Source organism: Penicillium mononematosum, assembly GCF_028829835.1.
Source record: "Penicillium mononematosum strain IBT 11891 chromosome Unknown utg000002l:1.0-8112719.0:1.0-8118358.0, whole genome shotgun sequence".
NCBI classification, from domain to species: Eukaryota; Fungi; Ascomycota; class Eurotiomycetes; order Eurotiales; family Aspergillaceae; genus Penicillium; species Penicillium mononematosum.
The window spans coordinates 6784819-6812431 of record NW_026643272.1 but is presented as its reverse complement, the minus strand read 5'-3'; the positions used below and the strand labels follow the sequence as shown (position 1 = coordinate 6812431).

The following is a 27613-nucleotide window of genomic DNA, read 5'->3' as shown; positions in this document are numbered from 1 at the left end:
TTTTCTTATCTAGAGCCTTTTAGCTCTCTGATGAGTCCCGATTCTATACAGGTGCTACGGCAATACTAGTCGACACCTGCTCTGTGATTTAATTCGTACGTGTACCTTGACGCCTCATTCCTTTCCTCTGTTTCCGGTTTGCTACCTGCAGGACAACATGGCAATATCAGGCTGACAGTATAGCATGCAGTGAATCTGCCTCTTTATCGTCTGATTTGGCCAGAATCTCGAACTACTGTCTTCCAATTCCCCTTTTCTTCGAAAACTTCGTTGGACCTTGATCCAAGAAAAATCCCGCAATGTTTAGAAACACTGCCTTGAAGGCCACCAACAGCGGTATGCTGCGTGGTGCGACCTCCTCATCATGCCGGCGCTCATTCCACCTCGCCACTAGCGCTCGCAGCGCTTCAAAAAGCTCCGGCTTCAGCATGACCGCCCGTCGGCCTCTTGCTGTTGTCGACCGTGCTTTCAACGGTGCTCGGTCCTACGCGGCCCCCGCGGAGGGCCCCAGCCAAGGAGTGGTAAGCAACAACAATCTTCAGAATCGGTAGCGATCCGATCTGGGTTCCCGAAAATTCAAATAAACAAACAGGCATTCGACTAATGCGACGGCGCGATCTCGCCATTACGTGAACAGGACCCCAACGATTCTTTCCTTACTGGTAGCACTGCCAACTACATCGATGAGATGTACATGGCATGGAAGAACGATGCCTCGAGTGTTCACATCTCGTGGCAGACTTACTTCAAGAACATGGAGGAGGGTAAGATGCCTATCTCCCAGGCCTTCACTCCTCCTCCTACCCTCGTCCCCACCCCTACCGGTGGTGTCCCCCAAGACATGCCCGGCCAGGGACTCGCCGCTGGCGCTGACGTGACGAACCACTTGAAGGTTCAGCTCCTCTGCCGCGCCTACCAGGCTCGCGGTCACCACAAGGCCAAGATCGACCCTCTCGGCATTCGCGGAGAGGCTGAGGCCTTTGGCTACGACAAGCCCAAGGAGCTCGAGTTGGACCACTACGGTTTCACCGAGCGTGACTTGGACCAGGAGTTTGCCCTTGGACCCGGTATCTTGCCCCGTTTCATCACCGAATCCCGCAAGAAGATGACTCTGCGCGAGATCATCGCCGCCTGCGAGAAGATCTACTGCGGCTCTTACGGTGTCGAGTACATTCACATTCCTGACCGCAAGCCCTGCGAGTGGATCCGTGACCGCTTCGAGATCCCTCAACCTTACAACTACTCGGTTGACGACAAGCGCCGCATCCTTGACCGTCTGATTTGGTCTTCCAGCTTCGAGTCCTTCCTCGCTACCAAGTTCCCCAACGACAAGCGTTTCGGTCTGGAGGGTTGCGAGACCCTGGTCCCCGGTATGAAGGCCCTGATCGATCGTAGCGTCGACTACGGCATCAAGGACATCGTCATTGGTATGCCTCACCGCGGTCGTCTTAATGTTCTGTCCAACGTTGTCCGCAAGCCCAATGAGTCCATCTTCAGCGAGTTTGCCGGTTCCACTGAGCCTTCCGATGAGGGCTCCGGCGATGTCAAGTACCACTTGGGTATGAACTTCGAGCGCCCTACTCCCTCCGGTAAGCGGGTGCAGCTGTCTCTGGTTGCCAACCCCTCTCACCTCGAGGCTGAGGACCCCGTTGTTCTTGGAAAGACTCGTGCCATCCAGCACTACAACAATGACGAGACCAACTACGACTCCGCTATGGGTGTTCTGCTGCACGGTGATGCTGCCTTTGCTGGCCAGGGTGTTGTCTACGAGACCATGGGATTCCACTCTCTTCCGGCCTACTCCACCGGTGGTACCATCCACCTTGTCGTGAACAACCAGATTGGTTTCACCACTGATCCCCGTTACTCCCGGTCTACCCCGTACTGTTCCGACATTGCCAAGTCCATCGACGCTCCCGTCTTCCACGTGAACGCCGACGATGTTGAGGCTGTCAACTACGTTTGCCAGGTCGCTGCTGACTGGCGTGCCGAGTTCAAGCGTGACGTTGTCATTGACATGGTCTGCTACCGTAAGCAGGGTCACAACGAGACTGACCAGCCTTCGTTCACCCAGCCCCTGATGTACAAGCGCATTGCCGAGCAGAAGGCTCAGCTTGACAAGTACGTCGAGAAGCTGATTGCCGAGGGTACCTTCAGTAAGGAGGACATTGATGAGCACAAGAACTGGGTCTGGGGAATGCTCGGCGACAGCTTCGACCGCAGCAAGGACTACCAGCCCACTGGAAAGGAGTGGTTGACTTCCGCCTGGAACAACTTCAAGTCCCCCAAGGAGCTGGCCAATGAGGTCCTGCCTCACCTACCCACAGCCGTTCCTGCCAAGTCCCTGCAGCACATTGCTGACAAGATCTCCGGTACCGGTGTTCCCGAGGGCTTCGAGCTCCACCGTAACCTCAAGCGTATTCTGGCCGGACGCAAGAAGGCCGTCGACGAGGGCAAGAACATCGATTGGGCCACTGCTGAGGCTCTCGCTTTCGGTTCTCTCGTTGACGAGGGATACCACGTCCGTGTTTCCGGTCAGGATGTTGAGCGTGGTACCTTCTCTCAGCGCCACGCCGTCCTGCACGACCAGCAGACTGAGCGCACTTACACTCCCCTGAAACACATCGGTGACAAGCAGGGAAGCTTCGTCATCTCTAACTCCTCCCTGAGTGAGTTTGGTTGGTAAGTTTTTGAATTGAAACTCTTTGCGTAACAACGATTCTAACAGACAATCTAGTCTCGGCTTCGAGTACGGTTACTCTCTGACCTCCCCCAACGCTCTGGTGATGTGGGAGGCTCAGTTCGGTGACTTCGCCAACAACGCTCAGTGTATCATTGATCAGTTCATCGCCTCCGGTGAATCCAAGTGGCTGCAGCGTTCCGGTCTGGTTGTGTCTCTGCCCCACGGTTATGATGGCCAAGGTCCTGAGCACTCTTCCGGACGTATGGAGCGTTGGCTCCAGCTTTGCAACGAAGAGCCCCGTTCGTACCCCGAGGCTGACAAGCTGGACCGTCAGCACCAGGACTGCAACATGCAGATTGCCTGCATGACCACCCCTGCCAACCTGTTCCACATCCTCCGTCGCCAGATCCACCGCCAGTTCCGCAAGCCTCTGGTCCTCTTCTTCTCCAAGTCTTTGCTGCGTCACCCCCTTGCCCGCTCTGACATCGAGGAGCTGACGGCCGAGGACTCCCACTTCCAGTGGATCATCCCCGACCAGGGCCACGGCACCGCTATCGAAGCTCCTAAGGACATCGAGCGCGTCATCCTGTGCTCCGGACAGGTCTACGCTGCCTTGACTAAGCACCGCGAGGCCAACGGTATCCGCAACACTGCTATCACCCGTATTGAGCAGCTGCACCCCTTCCCTTGGGCTCAGCTGAAGGAGAACCTGGACAGCTACCCCAACGCTAAGGATATCGTCTGGTGCCAGGAGGAGCCTCTCAACGCCGGTGCCTGGTCCTATGCCCAGCCCCGTATTGAGAGCCTGCTGAACGCTACCGAGCACCACAACCGCCGCCATGTCCTGTACGCTGGTCGCGCTGGCAGCGCTTCCGTCGCCACTGGTCTCAAGGCCGTCCACCTCAAGGAGGAGCAGGACTTCCTGGAGGAAGCTTTCTCCATTCACCAGGATCACCTGAAGGGCGAGTAAGCGCCTTCCTAGAGATTTGATTCGACCTTTGTTGTTGATGAGATACTTGGGATCTTGCACTGACACTTGCATTGAGTTGGGTGTCATATATTCATCGGTTTCCTTAGAACCTAGCGTGTAATTCATTGTTGTACTACCTCTTTTATTATACTGATTTCCTTTGTGTGTTTCGATGTGTCCTAGGTTCATAGTCATAGGCTATGCCAGGACAAGTCTTTTGGTTGTCCTAATGTAAGGTCCCCCGTCTATACCTAGAACCCATTCTATATGTAAAATACAAAGAATCCTTGACTGTTGAAGACTTATGCTATGTTTTCTTTGTTTTAATTCTCCGTAGCTATATGAACTGTGTTGTATGCTCACCTGGACATTGTTCCTGGTATGACGTCACCCGCGTGCTCGAGTGATTCAGCAATTGATGCCTGATTGGTGCCGCAGGCAGCAATCTCACCTGATCCGATTGCCAATCACTCTTCTCCGCACTCAAACTTCCCAGCAGCAGCTTCTCCTGCATCGATGCCCTTCTGTTGCTACTCGAGTCGTTGACTATTGTACATGGTCCCAGATCATTGCCGAACACCATTGGTTCTTCGAAACTTACTATTTCCTCCTCAATCGAGGTAGGCTCACCTCAACCCTCCTCCAGCGGCGCAGCTCCTAGTCTGAGACGATGCCATTCACCATGTCCGCCGTCTCATCGTCAGTCAATAATCCCCCGGGTCAAGGAATCCGACAGTCTGCCCGTCAGACACGTACAAACCCGTCTCGAACCTCCAAAACGATTGGACGGTCGTCCTTCGCGTTCGGCCGCGGCTCAACAGCTGAAATTCCTTCCACGCCCCCTGTTCCCCACGGCTTTTACCCTGCGCTCACGCATTTTACTGATGCGATAACAGCGCTTCCGCGCGAGTTCCGTCGCCACAACTCTCTTCTCAAGGAAGTTGATGCGAAGGCGTGGGCTCTCGAGGAAAATTTACTGCAGTTACTCCAGTTCTCCTCCGAGTCGCAGCCCGTTCCCCATCCTCCCCACCCGGCGCCTATTATTGAGGGTGTGATTCGGGAGGATGTTTTGCCCAAGGTGAGTTCTGCCCGCGATTTGTCTAACTGTCTACTTTCAACGTTTACTGATAACGTCTCTCGCATCAGGAGCTATCTCAGTCACCGGAATCGCCCGAGAGCAAAAACCGTCGGCTTCTCTTCGACCGTGTACGTCAGAGTCTGTCGGACCTGATGATGACCGCCGATGAGAAGAACCACGTCATTTCGAACGCGAACGAGGAATTAGATCGCCAAGTTGTCCGACTGGATACGGTGTTCCCATACATTGCAGGCGAGATCAGCGAGGAGGCTCGTCTAGGCAGTCTGACACACTGGGCGTACTCCAACAAGAGTACCGCGAAGGCAGCGACTAATGAACGCCCGCGCCGGGAAGCAGTAGCGCAAAGACAGGATCTGTCGCACGTGCTTCAAGAAGCCGAAGCTGCTAGTCGCAGCGAGGCGCGGCGCGATGCTGTTCTGGCACGGAAGCAACGTCGGGCACAGGCCGACGCGGACTATGAGGATACACGCAGCTCGGGCGCCCGCAAGACCAACAACGCGAAATCTCGAGGTGGAGATCATGCGGCTGACCCGAACGCTGCACCCAAGCGTCGGAAGGTGGAACGACCACTACCGGTAGACACTAGTGTTCCGATGGAGCGCTCTGCTAGCGGCGCTACGAGCCAGAGAGCTGCGAATAAAGACCCGGCAGAGAAGAAGCGGTCTCGCGCCCCCAATCAGGCTGCTGCTGCACGCAAGAAGTACGTCTCATTTCGCTGCGCTCACTACCGCATCCGACTGACTTTATTCTAGGGCCAACGCTTCCAATGCTGCATCGCCCGTTCTGGCCCCTTCGCCTTTGATTGGGACATTCAATGGCCCAAGGGGTGCTGCCAGTCCAGGACCCAACACATCAAGGCCACAGTCTTCACGAGCGCAGCAGAATTCTGGACCAAGCAATCCGCGCGCGCGGCCATCATCATCGGCTTCAAACCTTCCCAGCAACAGTATGCCGCTTCAACCACCCCTCCCGGAATTCCCAATTAACCATATCCCCTACACAGACAAAACTGCCGACTCCAGGTCTACAACCCGGGACGGGCCCGTCAAAAACGAACTCGCAGATACACACCGTGACTATGAAGGCGACACCAACGGTAGAACGTCCGTACCAGCAGGATCCAAGCGTGAGGATCTGGATGGAAAAGCCGGTTCCGTCGAGGTCGAGACGACCAAGGGACGCAATTCCAAGACATCAACCCCCATCCTCCCCGCATTTACAGAGCCCAGTCAACATGCACGACCCACGCGAAGTCGAGACCCAGCCTCTACCAAACGAACTCAGAAGAAGCCCATCCCACAGCCTGCAATACCCTCTGACGACGAGTCGCTACACGAGGGCGATGACGAAGATGAGGAGGGTGAGCCGCGCTACTGTTACTGTAATGAAATCAGTTTCGGCGAGATGGTGGCTTGCGATAATGACGCCTGTCCGCGTGAATGGTTCCATCTGTCGTGTGTGGGCTTGACGAAACCGCCTGGGAAGAATGGTAAGAGTTTTCTTTGCCTTGTTGAAATCGTCCAGGTTGCTAACAGGTTCTATTAGTCAAATGGTATTGTAACGAGTGCAAGGAAAATATGAGACGGAGTCGCAATGGGCGGTAGTATGTCCCATTCAAGGTTATAGACGTTGATGATATGGCGTTATGTGGTGTTTTCAGTTGGCACAGCACATACTCTGGCGTAGATACGGCCTTGCTAGTTGATATTACAGACTTGATGCATTTGAGGATATTGTCTGACTTTTCTTCCTAGTAGTACCTATCTCTTTAAACACAGAGTATTGTAGTATTGTATATACGAATTAAAGGCGAGAATTGCAAAGGGGATAGATACCACTTGTGCTCATGAATTGATCGAGGATGAAAGTATGAAGATAGGCCTTTAAAGACGGGCTATGTCTAATAGCACCAGGTAACCCTATGATCCATCCCGTCCGCAGTACATCTATACCAGATAGTGACCAACCAGCCTTGCATAGCTCAATCAAAGAAACAAGATACTCTACCAATCACGAGTCAACCGATTAACAAACGCGCCAGCCTCCGTACTATTCGCACGTCTCTGAGCCTGCGCACCAGACCCCTCCAAGCCCGAAGCCGAAGCAACCTCACCCTCCAACCTCCGTCGCAGATCCTCGTACCTCTCTCTCTCCGCACCACCAGACCCAGAGTCCGAACCACCCCTCCGCTCCTGCTCGCCAACTACCCAAGCCGGAACGCGGAAGCCAGTGCTAGCCGGGGACAAACCCGGTAGCAGCTCCGCGCGCCAGGCTACGCCGACGATCCAGCCCACGGCTGACGGGAGGAGCATTGCGGGGAACTGGGAGAGGGCTAGCTGGGCGGCGACGATGTAGGTGGTTGATTTGTCGGAGAGGAGGAGGGATAGGCTTGGTGGTTGGGGTTTTGGCTGTGGCTGTGGCTGTGTGGTATTGGAGGAATCATTGCTGGTATTGTTGGTGTTTGTTGCGGGGGAGGATGTTGACCCGATGCGGTAGCGGTAGGTGTATGGGATGGTGGCGTGGTACTGCGCCAGCAGAGCGAAGATGGTAGCTGTTGGGCCCGAGGGGAGGTAATTGAGGTTGTTTAGGGATAGAGGGCGGATTAGGAGGGCGAGGAGAATTGGCGGGAGGAGAGTTGTATAGGGTAGTGTGCTGAGTAGGAACGTCTGTGGCAAGCAGGATCATGTTAGCAATCGGGTTCCAGATATACGGAAGTCTCCAGCTTCTCTGTTCCTTCGTCGCATATTTCTATGCGTGTCTGCAGGAGCGAGGACAATAAAATGAAAAAAGGACTAACCGCCATCTTCCGCTTCCCCCACGCGCGTTCGACAACCCGTAGATGGTAGACTAGCATTGCGGCGAAGAGGGCCTCGGTGGAATTGGTGAAGCCAGCGACTTGCCACACCATTGCACGCCAGAACTGGGCGTAGGGCCAGATATGAGGCGATACATAGATCACGGCGAGGTGTTTTATGTCGAAGAGGGAGAGGGCGATCGATGAGGCGATCGTGTAGATGAGGAGGGATTTGGTGAGGGGCGCATTTGTGAGGCCGGAGGTGAGCATCTTGAGGCCCCTTGTGTTTCTCTTGTTTAGTGTGATTCTGGCTCGGGGATCATCCGGGTTGGGGGAGATATGGAGGAAGTTTAGTGCAGTTGAGGGGGACAGATGGCACGAAATTCCCGAAGTCCGGGGAAGATCGGCATGCCGACTTTGGTCTCTACATTATGTCATTTTATATGCCAATTTATATGTAGATTAATGGGATATTGGATTATCCGTACGAGTCACACATTGAAGCTCTTGTAAAAGTATTCATATTATACACCCTATGCCCCAGTATCAAACGCCAGGGTTGTTTCCTTCTATGTCCCTGCCATCTCTTGACTAGCCATGGCCGCTTCTTTACTTTTCTGTTCGGCCAATTCTTTTTGATATCGAGTCGATGCGACCTCCAGTGCATGAAGCGTAGGCCCAAGAAGTTGGTTCACAACCTTCTGGCCACCCTCCACGCCTTCTAAGTTGACCCGCAATTTTCGCCCGGTGCTCTCATACATGTCACGAGCCTGCTTCTTTAGCCGGTCAACTTCGACCTTCCGCTCAGCCTCTGCGTCATTAGCAACGGCCTCAATACGCTCTCTTGCTCGCTGAAGAGACTCCGCTAAGGACGCGACCTCCCCAGCGCGGTCGGGGTTCCCTGATAGAAACGCCTGCCAGAACTGGTGCAGAAACTCCGTGGTTGTGGCGTGTGTCAATGTCAAGCGGTCAAAGAGCGCCATCGACAGCCCATATGTTTCTGATGCTGCTCGCTCGGTCATCTGCGCACGACGCACGCGCAATGCTTCCAAGAGCTGAGAGAATGCATCATGCAGAGCGGCGGACGATCCGACAGGTCGACGGCTAGCAGGTGCATCCTCCATCTCCTCGTCTTCATCATCGCCGGGGTCCACCAACTTGCGCAGTTGTGTATTACCCTGCGACGGGAGACTTTGATTGATCTCCGCACGGAGGGTCTGAAGAAGCTGGTCCGGATCTTGTTTCGCAAATTGCTTGGTTTTATCCTCCTCCTGGCCATGAGTGAAGAACCGACTTTGATCACGGATGTTTAAAGTGATGCGGCTTTGCGCTTCTTCTCCGCGAAGGTCCTGCAGCTGGAGCTTTTTCCATGCCTCTTCGTTGATGCCTATGGGAGCACTCATATCGCCGTCGGCCGGAGCCACATTGGCCATGATCTTTTCACTGAGGCTGTTCAGTGTCCGGATAATGGGCACTTTGTCGACGCCAGACGGTCTCATATGCAGGTCAGGTCGGTTTCCGCGACGCTGACTGTGGTTTAGTTCATTGCCAGCCAGATCCAAGAAGTGATGGATATTTGTGTCCCGGTCCGGCTTAGCGGCTTCGTCCGTTCGGAGGTATTTGTCCAGCACGGCATCGGTTGCATCGGCCTCCGTAATGCGCTCTCCGCGCAGCTTTTTGAACAGCCGACTCTGGAAGAACCGTGACCAGAACTGTTGCTCGCTGAGTTTCGGCACATTCTCATCATACACGCGTTTAACCAGTGGGTGTTGTGAGAAGATGAGCTGGATTTGCTCTTTGCTGATATTCAATCGTGTCACGTTATCCTCGACTCGAGGCTTAAGTGATGACAGCACATTATATGAGCCACGAATTTGCCCCTGTTCGATTGCATGCGCTCGCAGTAAATGCAGTCGTGTTGACCAGAACTGTGATACGAACGATCCAGACGACAAGGCTTCCGGTTTTGTGTGCAAGCCCTCGAAAAACATCCGCTGCAGATTTGAATCGGATCTTAATAACGACTGCTGCAGCTCTATGTCGGACCGAAGCTTATTCTCGTCGTCCAAAGGACTCTTCGATGTCCCCGCGGATGTCACAGCATTCGCAATCGCCATTGCCGCTGACAGACCCTCAGAACCACCTCTAGGCCCCGGCGTCTGGGATGGTGTGGCCGACTTCGCTGAATTGATCCGAGCACTCAATGTGTCTTTGATGACATCGGCCTGCGGGCGGGCGTCTGCTCCAGCCGTGAACTGAAAGACATATTGATCGGGGGTACTATTGGGAGGCGCATCGGGAGCTTGGGCAAAAATTTTGAGCATCACTTTCGGATTCGAGGCTGGGGTCTGCTGTAGATCTGGCAGTCGCGCGAGTCAGCAAAGAGACGAATACACGGCCTTGGAGCCACTGCATACTAGTGATGTTGATCACGGGGATTGTGATCATGTTCCCAGCCCCTGCAACTGCAGGACTCCATGAGACTGACTTCTCATCTGCAGATATAGCTAGGGTCCCATCTTTCTTCTTGTAAGAGGCCGCTCCGCTCGGTGACATCGTCGCGTGTCTTGACAGCTTGCACTGTCTTCAAAGGCGATAACGCATCCACCCATCGGGATGAGCAATTCCCCAAGGGCGGAAGTTAGCAAGGTAGGTCTGAGGCCTTCGTGATGGACAGGGCGTGCAGAGGTGAAACCAATAACGAGAAATGCGGCTCTTCAGCGGTTCATCACATGACGCTTGACGTTTGCCAAGCGTCACCTGGTAGCCAAGCCCTAAGTGAACAGAGCTACAGTTTCATTTGTGAGGTTTAGTCTATGTAAAAATGAGAAGGACCTATTGAATTTATGCTTAATTTTGTTCTCTTATCTATTTGTTTGGCTTGATTTTGGCGAGTTGGATTTGCACGCAGACACAATAGTGACCAATGTGCCAAAGCTCTCTCAGGTTGAGAGTTTCTGTAAACAACATGAGTGGATATAGATACATAACAATGGCTTATGACTCAAGAAGAAAGGGGATCGAGTGAGGAAATACAGCAAGAGATACCATGAAAAAGAGAATATTGGTCGATAGTTTACAAAAACAAAATGGTTCAGACATACTAATCAACTGCAGTGCAGATCCGTTCCCAGGTTGGCCCATAGATTCAGGTAGATCGTTTTCGATCGACGCTGCGAGTCCATGGTGTATGTGCTGATAAATCGCAGATATCCTTCCCTGTACTTGAAAAACTTCTCCAACTTCTTCTTGCGCACCTCGATGAGGATCTCCTCGAACATGGGCCTGGCTTCCTCCAGAATTGCCTTCCGAATTGCATGCTTGAGCACCTTTTGGTTGTCATTGTAGTCCACAAAGTCAACCTCCTCCAGCACTTTCTTTAGCCCAGCGTCAAAGTTCCTCATCAATACCGGCCCATAACCAGGAAAGCCATTATCGCAATTGCCTGCCTGCGCCACCTTGAATGGCCTCTCTACCGCTTTAAGTATCACCACCCTGATTAGGCTGAGAGTGCTTTCTTCCGCTCTATCGCTGAGCGGGTTCGGCAGTTTCTGTATCACGTCCATATACACTCTCACGCCCACACGTACAGCCATTGCGTGCATACGTTTCTGATCTCTGCGGTATTCTTCTTCTTCATAACCTTTGTCAGTATCGGTTCATAAGTACTTTGGTGATTTGCGCTTCGTCTGTGAGATCGGGGTTTGGCAAAGGCAGTTCGTCCACAACCTGCAAATCGAAATGAATTCTTACCGGTGGTCACTTCCCGTGCTGCAGGGGATGCCATACGGGCACCAGGCGGAACCAAAGCATCATCAAAGATCGACATGAGAATCACAATGGTATCTTCGTGGTACTTTCCGCTCCGGCATTGTGTTTCAGCCGTCTATGTATATCATTAGCATCAAGTAATCTCCTATAAGCATCTTAGTATACATACCTGGCCCTCCTCGCTCATGCGAAAGAACCTGAAGAGATCACCATCTGTTGCAAGTGCATATGCAATGCGGTCCTCTTTCTTCAGACGCCTCTGGTCGGTACGGATCACACCTTTGGCTAGTTAGTAATGACTGAAGTGCAATGCCATGGTCACAAACCTCACCGGTAAGCCTTATCATCTCCGAGCTGATTGCCTTGGTACTCAAAACGTTTTGAGGGTCGCATCACAGCCAGGAAATTGATGCTCTTGTCCTCTGCCCCGTACCAAAAAGAATGTTCACCATGTCCATGTTCGCGAGCCCTGAGTAGAACTGCCACATACACCCATGTAAGAAGAACCAAAGCGAGATTGGACGTCTAGGGGTGATGGCTCGAGCATGTGTCCCTTCATCACTTGGAAGTGGACGGTGGAGAGGAGTGACTCAACTCGGCGTCTTTGGGATGCTTCATTTTCCGGTTTGGACCTCAGTGCCTTGAGAGATTTGAAGAGGTCCTCTTGATTGGATTAAATCGGGTTTTCTTGGTGAACTTGGTACGGGAAACACAACTTACCACCCGAGCCTTCCATTGATAGAGCCATGGCGAAGAGTGGCAGACTAGGTGCAGTTCAGCGCGGTGGTCGAGAAGGCAAAAGAGTTAGCCAAGGAGATTTGAGACCGAGATAGTTGATGGAGAGAGAGGTGATGATGAGGAAGAGAGGGGACGGGAGTTCTGGAAGTTTGTCGCCAGGTAGTTGCCTATTTGGGACCGCAGTGGTACCTATGTACTTGGATTTCCTCTGCCATTTCTTTCCCTTTCCGCTTTAGTGCTCTCGCTCACTGATCGTGCACATGTGCACCTGGGCAGTGTACTGGGATGATGTAATTTTCCGAGTTAGGCTGCGGATGGGGTCCCAAAGTACATATACACGTACATGTACATATATAGCAACCCTCAATCAATCTCCTTCTTTCCCCTCCCTCAAAGCACCATCATCATCATTCGCTTTCCTTGGTCCTCGCCCTATCGAGATTTATATCGACATAATGCGCAACACCCGGCCGTCCCCTATGGCCCGCAAATTCCTTCGCGCCGACGCCTCAGCAGACCCGCCAAGGCCGTCGTTGTTGCCCTCATCTGACAATTCTGCCGAGAATTCCTGGCCTCAAGACCCTATCCGAGACGAATATTGCTTCTTCTACGGGACATTAATGGATCCAGATACATTATCCAAAGTCTTAGGATCGTCAAAACCACCACCTATGATGCGCCCTGCTAGGATGATTGGTTACGAAATCAAACTTTGGGGCCCATACCCTGCTCTCCTCGATAAGCCGCTTCATCCAGTCGATGGAATAGTGTGTGGCCTCTTATCGCCGGCGCAACTTGATCGACTTGCCGCCTACGAAACGGATAAATATCGTCTTCAAGCTTGCTTGATTAACGTTCTGAATAATGACGGTAGCACCGAGAAAACTATCGAGGGAGTTTCTTTCATGTGGAATGGTCGACAGGATGAGCTTCGGGATGGTACTTTTGACCTGAAGCAATGGAGGAAGGACAGACAGCTACGTGAACTGGACTGAGAATTACAGAAATGTCCAGGTTGGTTATTCGATGCTTTACGTCAGCGCTGGACTTACCTACCTGAGGAGGGTATACTCGAACAGGATGTTTACTTAAGAATTCGAAATTTGCTTTAAGACGTTTTGCTTCAGAAAATGTTGCTTTGAGACCTCGTGCTAAGCTACATACCACATAGTTTCTTTATAACAATATTCTTTCACCTTCACTCTCTTTCACCTTAAGCATCTCTTGCTCTGCAATGATATATCTAAGTGCCCTCGTAAAAGCGGCGGCAGCTAAGATAGGAAAGTCCCGGCAGAGGAAAACTGGTACATATAGCTACCTAGGTAGCACCTTCCCGAGGCACAAGGCTATGTCAGACCGAGTCTACGAAACAGCCTATAAGAAGATGAAGTAGAGACTAAGTAGGTATTTATGAGCAGAGTAGTAAAGATCCAGATAGATACAGTAACGCCATATGAAGCCAATGATATAAGAGAAAACAAAAAAAAAAAAGGAACCAGACACCGCTGAAGAGATAGATCCCAATGCTATGCAAAACCAAAAGACAAAACGCGACCGAGAGCACGAACCCGAAGCCAGGAGCCAGAATGCCGAAATTCGTAAACCATGTTGCGCGCCGCCATGCATAGACCGGATATCATCATTCATGATCGTCAAAAAAAACAATAAGCAATAAAAAGCAATACCCCTCCAACGAAACGCAAGCCGTGAAAATGAAGGATATCAAATCAAGGGTATTAGCAAAAGTGAAAAACGATCCATCCAAACGCTTTTTTTTCGAAAATAGACGCTCATAGTAGATCACTTTTTGAACATGTAGTGGCCGTAGAGGCCACCGACCTCGCCAACGGCCATGGGGATCTTGCGCATACCCCACCAGCGCGCACCCATCTTCCAGTAGCGGGCACCATCGTCAAGGGGTTCGTGGGGCATTGAGGCTGGTTCGCGAACGTACCAGCCGCGACGGCCAAGGTCCCGCACAGTCCAGCCAACGGATACACGCTGGGTCTTAGCACGCTCACGCAGCGGGGTAATAATCTTGTCACTGAACTCAACGACCTGCAAGGGGTAGCTTTGGTTCGAGAGCAGCGAACAAGTGCTGGTGTTGAAAATGGCACCGATGGTCATCTGCGGCACCTTGGCAAGATCGAGGTAGCAGAGAGTGCTGGGGGCATCGATTTCGACTCCCGTTGCTGGGTTGCGGTACCGACCGAAGAACGAGTTTACATCCGTGACTGAAAGATCCGCAGAGCTAAGACCCAGCTCCTCCAAGTGTTTGGTCAGAGGCACCAAGTGTGGTACATGGTCCGAGGTGACCTTAGCTCCACCCAGGTTGAGGGAGCGGAGAGTATCAGGAAGGTTCGGCAGCAGAGCAGAAACATCGGTCTCCTCCAGAAGACGGAAGCGGGTCGGGTCCGTCAACAAGTTCAAATAAACGAGGGACTCGTTGACCGAGGGGTGGGTGGTGAGGAATTTAACCAGGGCGCAAGGGCGGAGGCGAGTGCATCGGGACAAGCTCAAATGCGAGATACGGGCAGTCTCAGGGATGGCGACGAGAGCTGAATCGTTAACTTGAGTGTGAGTAAGGTCAAGGTGCGTCAAATTGACCAATCGCGGGAGGAGGTAGTCGAACATGGGAGCGGGGATAGTGCTGCATTCGTGAAGTGAGAGCCGCTTCAGGTTGGGCAAGGTCATGGACAGCGCAGGCCCACCGACCAAGGCCTCCTGGAAAACCCCAGAGAATGCCTGAGTCGAGCAACCGCAGAAATCCACGGCGCGCAAGTTCGGCAGCCCCATGAAGAGCTTCCGGATCACATCCACACTAATGTCGCCTTCCAGGTGTTCCTGCAGCAGGCATTCCTTCAAGTTGGGTAGAAGTTCCAAGCACTGCAAGAGGGTCCTGGAGGTCAGGTTCTGGATTTCAGCGTTCATCTGCTTAGTGCGACCCAGACCGACGGAGGTGAAGTGCGAGAAGTCTAGACGGCGCACCAATGTCCCCAAAGCCGGATACTGCGACATATGGTTAAGTGCCTTGGAGAAAATAATGGAGTGTGGGAAAGTCATGTTCCTGTACAAGACACCCAAAGTAGCAGCGTGCAACGTGTGAGAGGTAAGCAGGCACGAGACCAGATCCACATTTCGAGGGGCGTAGCCATTTGGTGGAAGATCGATCGCAAGGTTAGAGATGATCTGGTCTACCAGGAGTTAGCACATGAAGCAAGAAGCAAGAACGGCAGGTGCACTGCTTACCAAGAACCTCTGGAGGGAGCCTCTCCAAAGCCGATGTACCGGGAGGGGTCTGCTGCAGAACCTCCGCCTCTGGGACCTTGGGAGGGAGAAGCTCCATTTTCTCAGGCTCCTGGGCTTCCCATGCCCATCCCTTTGCTTGTAGGTTTCCAAGTCCACGAAGATCGCTGTAGCTGCGGCTCAAACTCTTCCCGCCCAATCGAATCTGCTTCCACCCGAGGAATCCACCACAAGGACAGCAGAAGTCCGGGGTCTGTTGCATTTGGAAGGGGCGCTCAACCTTGCGCTGTTGGTCTTGCTCTTTGGGAGATGGTGCTTGTTGGGTGTCCACGAAGGATTGCGCAATTCCTAGATTACCCATCACGTCAGCCTCCAGCCCGGATTCGCACGTTGCCGGTACGTACCGTCCTCCGTGTCTTCTTTGATAGAACCGAATGAGGGGCGACGTTGGCTGCTCGACCTGGACCCGTCTGGGGTACTGCAGGGTGAGGGAGACGAGTCGCGTGAGTGGAAGTGATCACCACAGGGAATTGAAGAAAGTCGCGGGAAGGCCGGCTTGGACTGCGAAGGGGCAGGAGTAATGGAGGTCATGGTGAAGAGGATTTAGGCCCTCTATAAAGGGCCCTAAGTGTACAGTGACTAGTGGAGTACCTTGGAGCAGGTGGAAACACAAAAAAAAAAATATAAGTCTACCGAAATTAAAAATCAGATGGCTTCTCTTTGGTGAAAAAAGAAAAAAAAATGGCCCTCAAAAGAAGTGTTTAGAGGGCAAGTTTTAGGGCTCCCTCAAGAGTGGGCGGGGAAGAAAAAAAACGAAGCTGTTAGTCACGGAAACGGATGAACCGATGTTGCACAACTTTGGAGGTAAGATGGGCTTTTTCCGATGTGGATTCCAAGACTTTGGACTTTGGAGATTTGTAAAATGAAGAGAAAGAGTGAAAGGAAGTTGAAGGTTGAAATGAAGAAGAAATGCACCCACGGGTCATGGCCACATGGGGCGAACTTTTTATTTTTTTTATTTTTTTTCTTAAAAAAAAAAAAATAACGGGTGAACTGATTGATTACGGTGGCGGATCTGTACTTCTTTTTCTTAATTATTCTTTAAATATGTAAGTTATATGAATATTAAATTGAAGAATTAAGTACTAAATGAAATATACACTGATAATGTCAAAATTATATACTCCATATACCAATGCTATACTTCCTTATATCACAACTAGACTGATTAAGTTCGTTTAGTTCCCCAAGCTACCCCTGCAGACCCCATTTGCTTTTTTTTCCTTTTTTATGCATGCGGAAAAATGGCGTCACTTGCCCACATTTGGACCTGACAGCGATATTTTTATATTTTAGAGATGCACCTAGGCAAATTAGGAATATAACTTTGGAATAGTTACATACTTATTATAAAGTATACCTACATGTACTAAAAGGGCATGAATTCTATGACATAATCTCAAACCTTCCTAGATCCACGGGTACAGATGTACCTACCCTAAGGTAGCCTCAATATTTTTCTTAAAAGTGACAGGTCAGCAGATCAAAGAGTCCGATGCATCCGCCTTGGATCCAGAGTTGCTGTTACCTAACAATTAGCTATTCCATGCAGCTACCTAGGTAACATATCAACAGCCCTGGGCAGATTCGCCTCTTTCTTTTTTTGGAGATGCGGGGATAGACGCGTTATTACATAATGAGAACCACTGATTTCCCGTCACCTGATATTATTACGGCCCGTGTCCCCTTTCGCATTGGGTGATCCTCGAGTTCGGAGTCCTCCGCAAGTCAATTCAACTCTCGGGATTCCGTAATAGACTAGAATTGGCCAAATTCCGTACTTCCAACTCCCTCCTCCTCCATACTTCCATAGTACGAAAGTACAACATACAATATCCATACTCTCACCGACTCCCAGCCAAGCCCGGTGATCCACAGTAATGCCACGATTATGCAGTCGATCGCCAAAGCCAAGCCTATAGTTTCTCCCATTAAATATGTACACATATCCCCCGCTTCCTGCCTCCTCCCTCCCATCCTTGGAATCTCTCGGCTTCTGCCCAGCCCGGTCCTGCATTCTTGTCCATCCTGAGTTGAAGTCGGACCAGATTGCTGACTAGCATCGCATCTTTGGTACGACTTGCCCAACAGCGTTGGCAAAGGCTTAGTTCTCGCGCTGCAGCTGAACTTACCTAGGAGCAATGCAACCCAGTCTAGATCCAAAGCCTTGATAGGGTGGGTTGGCGTCATTCGAGTCACAGCTCTCTCCTGGCCTCTTGGGTTTGGCTGTCGGAGTGAGTACAGCAGGTGAGCACAGTATCGGGCTTGACTGCATGCCAGCCAAGCACTTCCGCGGGATTACGTTTGCCGCCAAGGCCTCCGCATTGCTCGACAACACAAGGAGGCAGATCTAGTTTTGATCCTTCTCTCCTTGCTCTACTCCGTACTTCTTGGTGCTCTTGAACTAATCATTCAATATTCATGCTCAACAAAGAATGTCACCATATATGGCCAAATGGTGTGACTGCGTTGAAATTGTGAGTCCGACCCCCTTGGTTTGTCTTTCGAGTCTTCCCCTGCGAGAACCTACCCTTTCCCTGATGAACGTTTTTTTAAGCGTTTCCTATTACCTGACACCCCAATCGTACTATGTATTTTTGGGTATGTTGAAATTTATGTGGATACTGAACGGAAAATAACAATGTCATTGTGTGATACCATCATGATATATCGTGTGCGAATTTGTCTTGTTTTCAGAAACTACTTGAATATATGTTGACAATGGCCTACTCGCAGCAATTCTAGTTTTCGTTTCGATCAGTCCCGCAGTATCTCGGGCTGTAATCCGGGTCGGGCCAGGCCAGATCATGGATGGATCAAGGCTACCTGGGTAGCTCAGCCCCACGACAAACCAGGGAAACGCCCAGGCCGCCATGACAAGTCCCCCGGGTATCTAGGTCGCCCGCTATTCCAATAACATCTTGGATGGGATATATCATGTTCTATATAGAACATCAGTATATATGTGAATTGTACGTCCTTGGGTATATAGTCAAGGAAAGCATTATGAACGCTTGTCTTCAAGTTGCAAGTTCCTCATCGTTTGGTCTGTTGAGGATAAATATAGTAAAACCAACTCGTCGGCGGTCCAAATATGTAACGCTCTCAGAACCCCTGCGTTTCTTGGAAGCAATCTGCAGCGCATCAACAGTAATGGGTCTTTTGTAATAACAGAGTATCAGACCAAAGCTCCAACTCCATCCACATACGAAGAGTATCCCAATCTTGAAAGCTGTGTGTTCAATAACGCATACTGCATCATCCGCCATACACCAGATCTGCCTGGACTAGATAGAAACCCTACAACACCCAGGACCTCAGTCCAAGTACCAAGACTTGTTAAGAATCGTAATGAAGAATATAACCAATCAGAAGACTTAACTAGTAACCGGCCCTTACCCTCAATTTTTCCATTCTTATTTTGCTTGTTATTGTACAGTGGTACTGATAGTTTGCTCTAGGGAACTGTTTTCTTCTTGCATATATTATTTCCCTTCTAGAGTAATAGCCCTACACAGGATCCTAAATGTGTAAGGAATTAGAATGTGAGCCGAAATGACGTTCATGTAATGGCTTTTGGCAGCCTAAAGTGGCAGGCACGTTCATATATATTTCCCTATCAGGCAGTGAGTTTTCCTCCTAATGTTGTTAGAATCTTCAACCTATAGCACGTGGATCCAATTCTACATATTTTCCAAGATTGCTATCTCGCCAATGTCAGGTGAATATATATTTGAACCTTTAATACCCACGGGCTAGGGTGCAAGCGCGTCAGCGACTACTATAAAAGGATTCGAGAATCTCCTGTTTACTTCCCTTTTCTGATCTTATGAGATTCCTCATCCTGTCTGAAACACTATCAATCTCAACTTGCCAAATACATCCACCGAGTGCTACAATGCCCTGGGAATCCAGCAACAGCATTGTCCTCACCCTCGGATGTACGATCTATCCTATCGGCGTCCTCGGATACAATGAAGTCTCCCCGCACCCCATTTCTCCGACTAAGGAACAAAAATAATCTCATCATTCGACAATACGGCCTCTCGCTTTCATGGAGCCTTACTGCACTGCCAGGTTCTAGAGGTACCTATGAATGAAGTCCGGTATATCTCTTTCGCCGGGTGAACACGATCAAGCGGAACAGAACCTCAACCTGCACGACTACATGAGGTAAGAATAAGTGGGAGTGAAGTAAAAGTGAAGCTTACCAACATCAAACCCCAGGCAACAGTTCCAACCCCTAAGGCCATGGCGTACAGGACGCCAGTTCCGTAACACGGCTGACACTTCAATAACAACCAACAGCTACGCAAGTATAGGTCCTACAATGGTAGACGTCCCGAAGTGGGCCCGTCCCGACCCCTGCAAGTGCCTATACCGCCATTGTACACTCCAGCGTGCTGTTCTTTTGAACCTCCCAACAAGTTTATTGAACCTCCTCTAACAAGCCATCGGTTCATAACCGCCACCAGCAGTGCGAACACGCATTCCCCCGCCTGCCGGTCTCAGACTTTGCTGTTATGAATCGATAAGGTAAAGCAAAAGCTGTAGGCGAAGCGAAAGTGCCGTGGGTAGGGTGCAAGATTCTTGTCCCCTCAACCAAGCATTTGCTAATTAAAATCTCGGAACCTTGGGAAGCTTTCGAGCTCAGGCGCCGTTCGGTATCGCCGCGAGCAAGGGAAGGTTGACAATCTTCCCTGGAAAAGTACCAGCAATAGGATGGGCAAGATGATCAGTACCGCAGACCACGGGAATTCTTTTCCTGCTGTAGAGCGATTTAACAGCTTCTTAAAATGTTCATCCGGTTATATTCCCTCGGCACTCGTCACTTGCTGGTACCGAGCAAAAACCTCCTCACTTCGACATATATGAAGATGCGAGCTGGAGACATACACTCGCCTATTTGTCCTGTCTCCGCAGCCACACTCTAGACTCCTCCGAGTCTAACCACGAAGTACCTGGTCCTTCAAGCGCTTCCCTTTCATCGATAATCCAAGACGCAGAAACTTGATGAGCACCTTCGTCATTGTAGTATTCGCTTCGCTGCATTTGGCTTCTTCTCAAGGTCATGAAATGGAAAATAGCACGCAGAGGGTAATATCTCTCTCTTACCGATTGGAATTTCACAGTACTGAAAATAGTTGCATATAACATAGGAATGAACCATCCGCAGAAACAATACTGCGAGCCTCAAACTCATTTATCCTGTTGAAAGATCTATGGGAGCACTTCCACTCCTGCCAATGTAAGATTTTCCTATACATAGTTATTGGTACCATGTTAAAGAGCCTGAGAAACTAATTGCCCCTCGTCAGCTACCAGGGACCCGCCAATCACGATGCAATCGACGACGACGGCGCTGCAGATAGGCTGAACTCAGCTCGCCATGCCCGGAATCTCAATGGGGAGAACTCAACTCCCCAAGGCAATGATAGCAACGGCGATCAAGGAAACTCGATTCCCCAGACACAATGGAAAGGAGTAGGGTTTCATGGATTCTTGAGTGAATGTGAGACGATGGATCAAGCGGATAATTTCTTTCTATTTCCTTTTCTTGCATGTCCACTAGTTTATCCTTACATGGGAGAAATTATTGGAAAGCACATATCCCAAGATATGTTAATCAGGGCTAAAGGTTGCGATTCTAGACCATGTCCCTTTCTATATAGGAAAGTGGGGTTCAGGGAAACATGATATTTTGTTTTTGATGCTAGACCTATACACGAGCGTACTATCAGCATATCATGATCCAGGGAATCACATTGAAGGCGGGGAGAGGACAGAATTTGCAAGAGAGCTATGATTTGCGGCAATAGCATGAGGCTCAATCTACTTTCCACAGAGCGACTCATTAGTAGCTATAGAGAAAGTGAAGTAGACATGCATGATCGTGTTCACTCTAGTCTACGAGAGACCTGGCGCTCTCGCTATGCCTAGTTCGATATCCGGAAACCTACATATCCTATGATGTACTAGGTAGGCGATATCTCTGGTACTCCAGCCACAACCTTCCCCAGAGAACAACTCAACCAGCGCAAACGCAACCCGAGACAATATTACCGTCCCGGTACCTCGTTGCCGGGGAAAGACATGCATACCCGTTCAAACACCTGGTCTAGAAGCCCGGAGTAGAACGTAAAATGATCTAGAAATGCGTACCTACCCGACTCATAGCGTGCGTGCATGTCTTAGAAGATCCCGGGTTGTGTTGTTTGCCACTCTGGCGGTTAAATACGAGGTAAGTGTCTTGGTATCTTGGCTATGTCTTAGGTTTTTTTGCTTCTTCCTTTTTCTTCTATTAGAAGTTCCTGGTTTTCCCGAGACATTCGTGTTCTAGACGTGGAAGTTTAGAAAATTGAAGATGGATACTATGGATTTTTGATATACAGTGGTGTAAATATACTGCTTTTAACAAGGCTTGTTTTTATGCCGTGTAAAGGTCAAGTATCAAAAGAATATTATACGGAGAATCCATGGGAAGAGAATAGAAATGGTCTCCACACGAGCTCTGCTAATAAGGGAGGATACATCACCATGTCGTCAATGATTGCTTTTAAAACTTGAAATTCTGAAAAATAGAAACTTTAGAAATTTAGGATACGCAGATTTCAAGAAAGAGAAAATTACAAATAGTTAAAAGACCGATTTGACGACATCAATGATGAAAATTGCATGATATGGTATTGGCATATTGGGGGATATAACTGCATGCGGAAATGTGTAAAAAAGGGAAAAGACAAAACAAAAGCTTCTTTGCATCATGGCACATGAAATGTAGGAATCCAGTCTAAAAAAGGGGGAAAAAGCCAGGTCGAATCCACCGACCATCCACATTGTAAAAAGTAGAAAGTAAATCTCAGTCTTTTCTCAAGCCAAACCGACGTGACAAAAGGATATCAGAAGTCCTAAGCCCCAAAAATCCAAGGGGCACATGCATCAGAGAAATGGTAGAAAGAAAAGAATTCTATGAAATAGGAAAACGCCACGGGAGAGAAATCCTTCTCAAGCCCAGTATCACATGTTTTTTTGAGTTTCGTTTCAGCATAAAAAGATCAGGGTGATCAAGTGTTCCCTTTTTACTCAATGGCGGAGGCACCCTCGCCGTGAGTGACGGGGTTGACCTTGGGGTCCCACTTGAGCTTGAAGTCGGCGCCAAGCTCCTTAGCAATGGCAGCCTTGACGGCCTCGAGGACGTTGTTGAAGACACCGAAGTTGGCAGGGCTGTTGGGGTCGTTCTCGCCCTCCTTGCCCTGGAAGACACCAGTGCGGACCAAGCAAGTGTTCCAGCCGTACATGTTTCCACCGATGATATCGGAGGCGGGATTGTCACCGACCATGTAGATGTTATCGGGCAGACGGGCGACGCCGTGGAGCTCCTCCATCCAGGCCTTCATGACCTCGTCGGCGTAGGTGTAGGTAGCACGCTCGGGCTTACCGTAGACAACACGCTCAAGGTCGACACCGGTGAGAGTCTTGTACTGAGCCTCAACGGAGATACGGAAGGCACCCTGGGTGAGACGGGGGAGACCCTTGTGCTCGGTGGGCATGAGAAGATCACCCTGGGAGAAGTAGATGGGAATGCGGGTGGCGACGGGATCCTTGGCCTTGGTCATGAGCTTGCCGTCCTCGGCGAGCAGCAGATCCATAATGACCTGGAAATCGGTCTGGTAGTCACGAGAATCAGCGAAGACCATGATGGCGTCGAACTTCATCTGGGAGAAGTCGCGGGGCTTGGCCTCGGCGCGCTCGGCGTCGGTGAGAGTGGCCCAGGGAGAGATGGAGGGGTCCCAGGCGAGGAGATCCTTGGGGTGGACGACAGTCTTGAAACCGTAGTTCTCAGCAACCTCGCGGATCTTGAAGCCTTCACCACCAAGAACCAGAACGGTCTCATAGTACTCAGCCAAAGCCTGCATGGGAGTGTGGGACTGGATGAACTGGTCGGTGGAGATGGGCTGCTCGAGGATCTCGGAGAGCTGAGCACAGCGAGCCTCCTCGGTCTTACCACCACCGTTGGTCAAGAGAATGTGGGGATGCGGATGCCCAGCTCGTTGTCACCGTTGAGCATCTTGAGGGCGACCTTGGCCTCCTCAATGGCGTGGCTACCGTGTGCCAGTACACCATCAATGTCGAAAGCGAAAGCCATGTTCTTGGCCTTGGCAGTCTTCTCCTTGTTAATATCCTGGACCTGAGAGGCCAGAATATCCCGGGAGACCGAAGGACGACCGCGCTGAGCAGATGAGAGGCGGGACAGGCGGGGGGAGCGGGGGATAGGGAGCGAAGTGCCGAAGGAGTTACGCGGACCCCGGCGGTCCTTCATGGATGGAGACAAGCTCAGGTTGTGCATAAATTGAGCGGCATCACTGATGGCGCTGCGGGTGGCGGGGATCTCGACGGTGTTACCGCTTGCCGATGGGATGGCGAGGCCGGAAGCAGCACGCTGGTCCCGGGGAGAGAGAGCACCCTGGGGATCCTGGGCGCGGGGATCCTGGGAAGCCGGATCGACTGCGAGGTCGGAATCCTCGAAGCGAGTCATGACGAAGGTATTGAAATGGAGGGGAGGAAGTAGAAGGATGGATGAACTTCTACTTGGGAGTCACTGGATTCAGGACTCAGGGAAGAATTGAGGTTGTAAAACAAGGAGGAGAATAAAAAATGGACTGATAAGGAAACAAGATGGTAAAGGAGGGAGTACAGCAGAGTATATATACAAGCCATATCTGATACCGAACTCAACGGAGACAAACGAAATTGGTATTTTGCCATTGAGGTTACGAGGGCTCCACTCACCGGGTATCATCATTCCTAGGAATTATCGTCATCATTTGGCAAGATATATAAGGGTGGACCATTTCTCGCAATGAGACAGGCCTGTACAGGGTACCTGCGTCATTGTGGCTGACACGGTGTCTTTCCATGTACCTAATACACGGCACGTTCTCCTTCCCGCGGCCGAATTTAATCAGAAAGCTGTTGATTGGACAGGACCAGACTTGCTGGGCCGAGTATGAAGCAACGCAGCACGCCGAGTGGGTAGGAAGAGGCCTGAGTCGGACGGACGATTGGACTGGAGCGCAGTTCGCCCGTGGACCGACATGAGATCGATGGAGCCGATGACGATCAGGCCAAACGCTCAAAACACCGTTTCGGTTGGTGATGTCATAGCCAGGAGGTTTGAAAATTACCAGTGGTAATTTTGCGCTTTTTCCCTATTTTTTTTCATTTTTCTATTATTATTTTAATTATTTTTTCTTACATATTTATTTTAATTTATTTAATATTTATTTTATTCTATAAATTTATCTTTTTCGTTCTCATTTTGTCAGGGCACGGTGATCTTCAAAGAAAGAACAAGAGTCAGGGTCTCGGATCGACGTATAGAAAAGGAAAGTAAGGCTAAGTTGCAATATACGTATATTTTGTATGTAGTGCAATATAAATGCACATTGCAACGCAAAAGATTGAAAATTAAATCAAACGGAAATTATATAATTCCCATTCCCAAGGTTCTCCTGCCCCTCCAACCCCTCCAACCCCTCCACCCCACTCCCCTCGTCATCGCTCGCAAGCTTCCCCCACTCTTTACCTTCTTATCTTCCAACAGCTCGTATCTTCCCTCTTCCTATTCTTTAACTATATCCTAACTAAATTTCAATCATGTCATCTGGAAAGACTTTCACATTGAGCAACGGGGTGACTATCCCTGCCGTTGGTTTCGGTACCTTCGCTAGCGAGGGCTCTAAGGGCGAGACCTACGCCGCCGTCACTGCTGCCCTCAACATTGGCTACCGTCACCTTGACTGCGCCTGGTTCTACCTCAATGAGGATGAGGTCGGTGAGGGTATCCGTGATTTCCTCAAGGCCAACCCCTCCGTCAAGCGTTCGGACATCTTCGTGACCACCAAGGTCTGGAACCACCTGCACCGTTACGATGACGTCCTCTGGTCCATCAACAACTCTCTCGAGCGTATGAAGCTCGACTACGTTGACCTCTTCCTTGTTCACTGGCCCATTGCTGCCGAGAAGGATGGCCAGGAGAAGCCCAAGATTGGCCCTGATGGAAAGGTAAAGAGAAGCTTTCCCCGCAAGCACACGAGCAGCTCCCAATTAACCTTCTATAGTACGTCATCCTCAAGGACTTGACCGAGAACCACGAGGAGACATGGCGCGCCATGGAGAAGCTGTACGCCGACGGCAAGGCCAAGGCCATCGGTGTATCCAACTGGACCATCCCCCAGCTTGAGGCCATGGCCAAGTTCGCCAAGGTCCAGCCCATGGTCAACCAGATTGAGATCCACCCCTTCCTGGCCAACGACGAGCTGGTGCAGTACTGCTTCTCCCACAACATCCTGCCCCAGGCCTACTCGCCTCTGGGATCCCAGAACCAGGTCCCCACGACTGGCGAGCGTGTCAGTGAGAACAAGACCCTGAACGACATTGCCGAGAAGGGCGGCAACACTCTCGCCCAAGTTCTCATTGCCTGGGGTCTGCGTCGTGGTTACAGTGTCCTCCCCAAGAGCTCTAACCCCAAGCGCATTGAGTCCAACTTCAAGAGCATCGAGCTCAACGATGCCGACTTCGAGGCTGTCAACGAGGTGGCCAAGACCCACCACTGCCGCTTCGTGAACATGCGGGATACCTTCGGCTACGATGTCTGGCCCGAGGAGACTGCTTCTGGTCTGTCCATTTAGATTTTGTGACCAATTTACAAAAAGACAAGAATAATACCCCCCAAACGGGGATTTCGGTGGAAATGAGTTAATGAACGGACTACGGACCCTGTTAGATGAATTGGACATACCATTGATCTCACTCTTATTTACTGTGTTTCAGCTGTACCGTAGATTGAACAACCTATAACTCGGGACCTTTTGAGCTCTTTCATTTGGCCACTAATCAACCAACCTCACACACCGGCTGCCACAGCCTTCATTTCGTAGGCCCAAACACCCGCACAAGATCCACCCGTGAATAGTGTCTACATCCAATGAACGAGGCGAGTCGGACCAAATGAACCTGGAATAAGATTACACCCAATATTGAGAGACCGCTGGTAAGAAAATAATTGAAATGGAATCTCGCAAAATTGCAAAAGGACCCTACAGTTGTAACAGTGTCGTGCACTACTATGTATTCCCCGCAAGTATAGCGAAGCATCATCCTCCACCAATAAGCCAAGCCAATTACCCTCAAATGAGAAACCAAAAAAAAAAATATAACCCGGTAGGGTTACACTGTACCTGACAAGGCAACCCCTTCCAAGGTTAGTCGGAAATATAGTGTTACAGCCTAAAAAAAAGGTGCACATGTGTCCATACAACCGTTGTATAAGTATAACAGTACAACATGCCTACATGTACTCCGTAGGTATAACAAGTTAAAAAATACAACTCTAAAAAGCGGACATTTGCAGAACAGGAGCAGTGTGCTCCGAGCCCTGCAAACGATGTCATCTCGCGTTGACTTGTGGCTCTCGGAACCCCCTGCGCCACTCAAGGGGCTTAGCGGTTCTCGCGCGCTTACCGCATCGGGTCTTAGCGTTGCTGACTACTGTCCAACCCGGGAAATGTCGGATGTCCTTGGGCTATGGGATATTAGAAGATGGACATACTGGTTGCTGTTAACACCGAAACGCCGAATAGGGTAATGCTTTTTTTGATTATTTGGATGTTGTACATTTTCTTTTGAATATTGTTTAGCGCTTGCGGTTTTTATTCGCTATTGGTTTACCCGCCGAGTACATTTGTAGTGTCTATGTATTGTACTAGTATAGTGCCATTTCTCTTTTGGATCAGTGTCCGGGTTCATTTACTATTTACGGGATTTAATGCCTCATTTCCTTTTGTAATGAAACACTCTTTGACTTTTTACCTGAGACTTTTTGGGTCGGGTTCGTCGATGCCGAGTGTTGAGATCGGATATCCCGATTGACCCGATAGGGGAAGAACTTCGGGGGATTGTGAATACATAGTCGAAGTTTGTTGGCCTGTTTCCGAGTCTACAATGGGGTAGTGGGTAGCATATTGCTGCACTATTGAGATGGTGCAGTCTGGTTTGGGATTCATATGTTGTATTGGACATGCTCGTAGTACAACATGCGCCCTCGACGCGAGGTAGGACGCCATGTGAAATACAGCTGCATCCATAAGATACGTTGTGTCAAAGACATTGCAAATCCCAGTGCAGTCACTTTGCAAATATGAAGAGAGATCAGCATGTATCGGCTACCAGTACGGAGTACAGGTAACAATC

General features: G+C 50.4%; 9 protein-coding genes across 9 annotated transcripts; 4 read left to right on the top strand and 5 right to left on the bottom strand.

Annotated features, from left to right (window-relative positions):
• Positions 1–299: 299 nt before the first annotated feature.
• kgd1 (alpha-ketoglutarate dehydrogenase KGD1) lies at positions 300–3653 on the top strand (the record flags this gene model as incomplete). The annotated part of the gene is made up of 3 exons (XM_057291152.1): positions 300–521; positions 638–2682; positions 2738–3653. The coding sequence occupies 3 exons, from the start codon at positions 300–302 to the stop codon at positions 3651–3653; spliced, it is 3183 nt and encodes a 1060-aa protein (XP_057152354.1).
• Positions 3654–4335: 682 nt separating this feature from the next.
• On the top strand, positions 4336–6356 carry N7519_004375 (putative PHD finger domain protein (Ing1); the record flags this gene model as incomplete). The annotated part of the gene is made up of 4 exons (XM_057291151.1): positions 4336–4731; positions 4800–5452; positions 5505–6241; positions 6298–6356. 4 exons carry the CDS (start codon positions 4336–4338, stop codon positions 6354–6356), a joined length of 1845 nt encoding a protein of 614 aa, XP_057152353.1.
• Positions 6357–6755: 399 nt separating this feature from the next.
• On the bottom strand, positions 6756–7816 carry dscB (the record flags this gene model as incomplete). Its single annotated transcript, XM_057291150.1, has 2 exons — positions 6756–7418; positions 7550–7816. The coding sequence occupies 2 exons, from the start codon at positions 7814–7816 to the stop codon at positions 6756–6758; spliced, it is 930 nt and encodes a 309-aa protein (XP_057152352.1).
• Positions 7817–8115: 299 nt separating this feature from the next.
• N7519_004373 (TFIIH subunit TFB1 family protein) lies at positions 8116–10102 on the bottom strand (the record flags this gene model as incomplete). The annotated part of the gene is made up of 2 exons (XM_057291149.1): positions 8116–9905; positions 9964–10102. 2 exons carry the CDS (start codon positions 10100–10102, stop codon positions 8116–8118), a joined length of 1929 nt encoding a protein of 642 aa, XP_057152351.1.
• A 551-nt stretch (positions 10103–10653) lies between these two features.
• N7519_004372 (uncharacterized protein) lies at positions 10654–12065 on the bottom strand (the record flags this gene model as incomplete). Its single annotated transcript, XM_057291148.1, is given in 6 exon segments — positions 10654–11180; positions 11300–11432; positions 11487–11574; positions 11649–11796; positions 11810–11980; positions 12038–12065. The coding sequence occupies 6 exon segments, from the start codon at positions 12063–12065 to the stop codon at positions 10654–10656; spliced, it is 1095 nt and encodes a 364-aa protein (XP_057152350.1).
• A 445-nt stretch (positions 12066–12510) lies between these two features.
• On the top strand, positions 12511–13050 carry N7519_004371 (gamma-glutamylcyclotransferase family protein; the record flags this gene model as incomplete). Its single annotated transcript, XM_057291147.1, has 1 exon — positions 12511–13050. One exon carries the CDS (start codon positions 12511–12513, stop codon positions 13048–13050), a length of 540 nt encoding a protein of 179 aa, XP_057152349.1.
• Positions 13051–13855: 805 nt separating this feature from the next.
• On the bottom strand, positions 13856–15892 carry N7519_004370 (Leucine Rich Repeat domain protein; the record flags this gene model as incomplete). The annotated part of the gene is made up of 3 exons (XM_057291146.1): positions 13856–15249; positions 15305–15649; positions 15706–15892. The coding sequence occupies 3 exons, from the start codon at positions 15890–15892 to the stop codon at positions 13856–13858; spliced, it is 1926 nt and encodes a 641-aa protein (XP_057152348.1).
• A 6548-nt stretch (positions 15893–22440) lies between these two features.
• N7519_004369 (phosphatidyl synthase) lies at positions 22441–23897 on the bottom strand (the record flags this gene model as incomplete). The annotated part of the gene is given in 2 exon segments (XM_057291145.1): positions 22441–23408; positions 23420–23897. The coding sequence occupies 2 exon segments, from the start codon at positions 23895–23897 to the stop codon at positions 22441–22443; spliced, it is 1446 nt and encodes a 481-aa protein (XP_057152347.1).
• A 1121-nt stretch (positions 23898–25018) lies between these two features.
• Positions 25019–26052, top strand: gldB (putative glycerol dehydrogenase (GldB); the record flags this gene model as incomplete). The annotated part of the gene is made up of 2 exons (XM_057291144.1): positions 25019–25426; positions 25483–26052. The coding sequence occupies 2 exons, from the start codon at positions 25019–25021 to the stop codon at positions 26050–26052; spliced, it is 978 nt and encodes a 325-aa protein (XP_057152346.1).
• Between the last annotated feature and the right edge of the window lie 1561 nt (positions 26053–27613).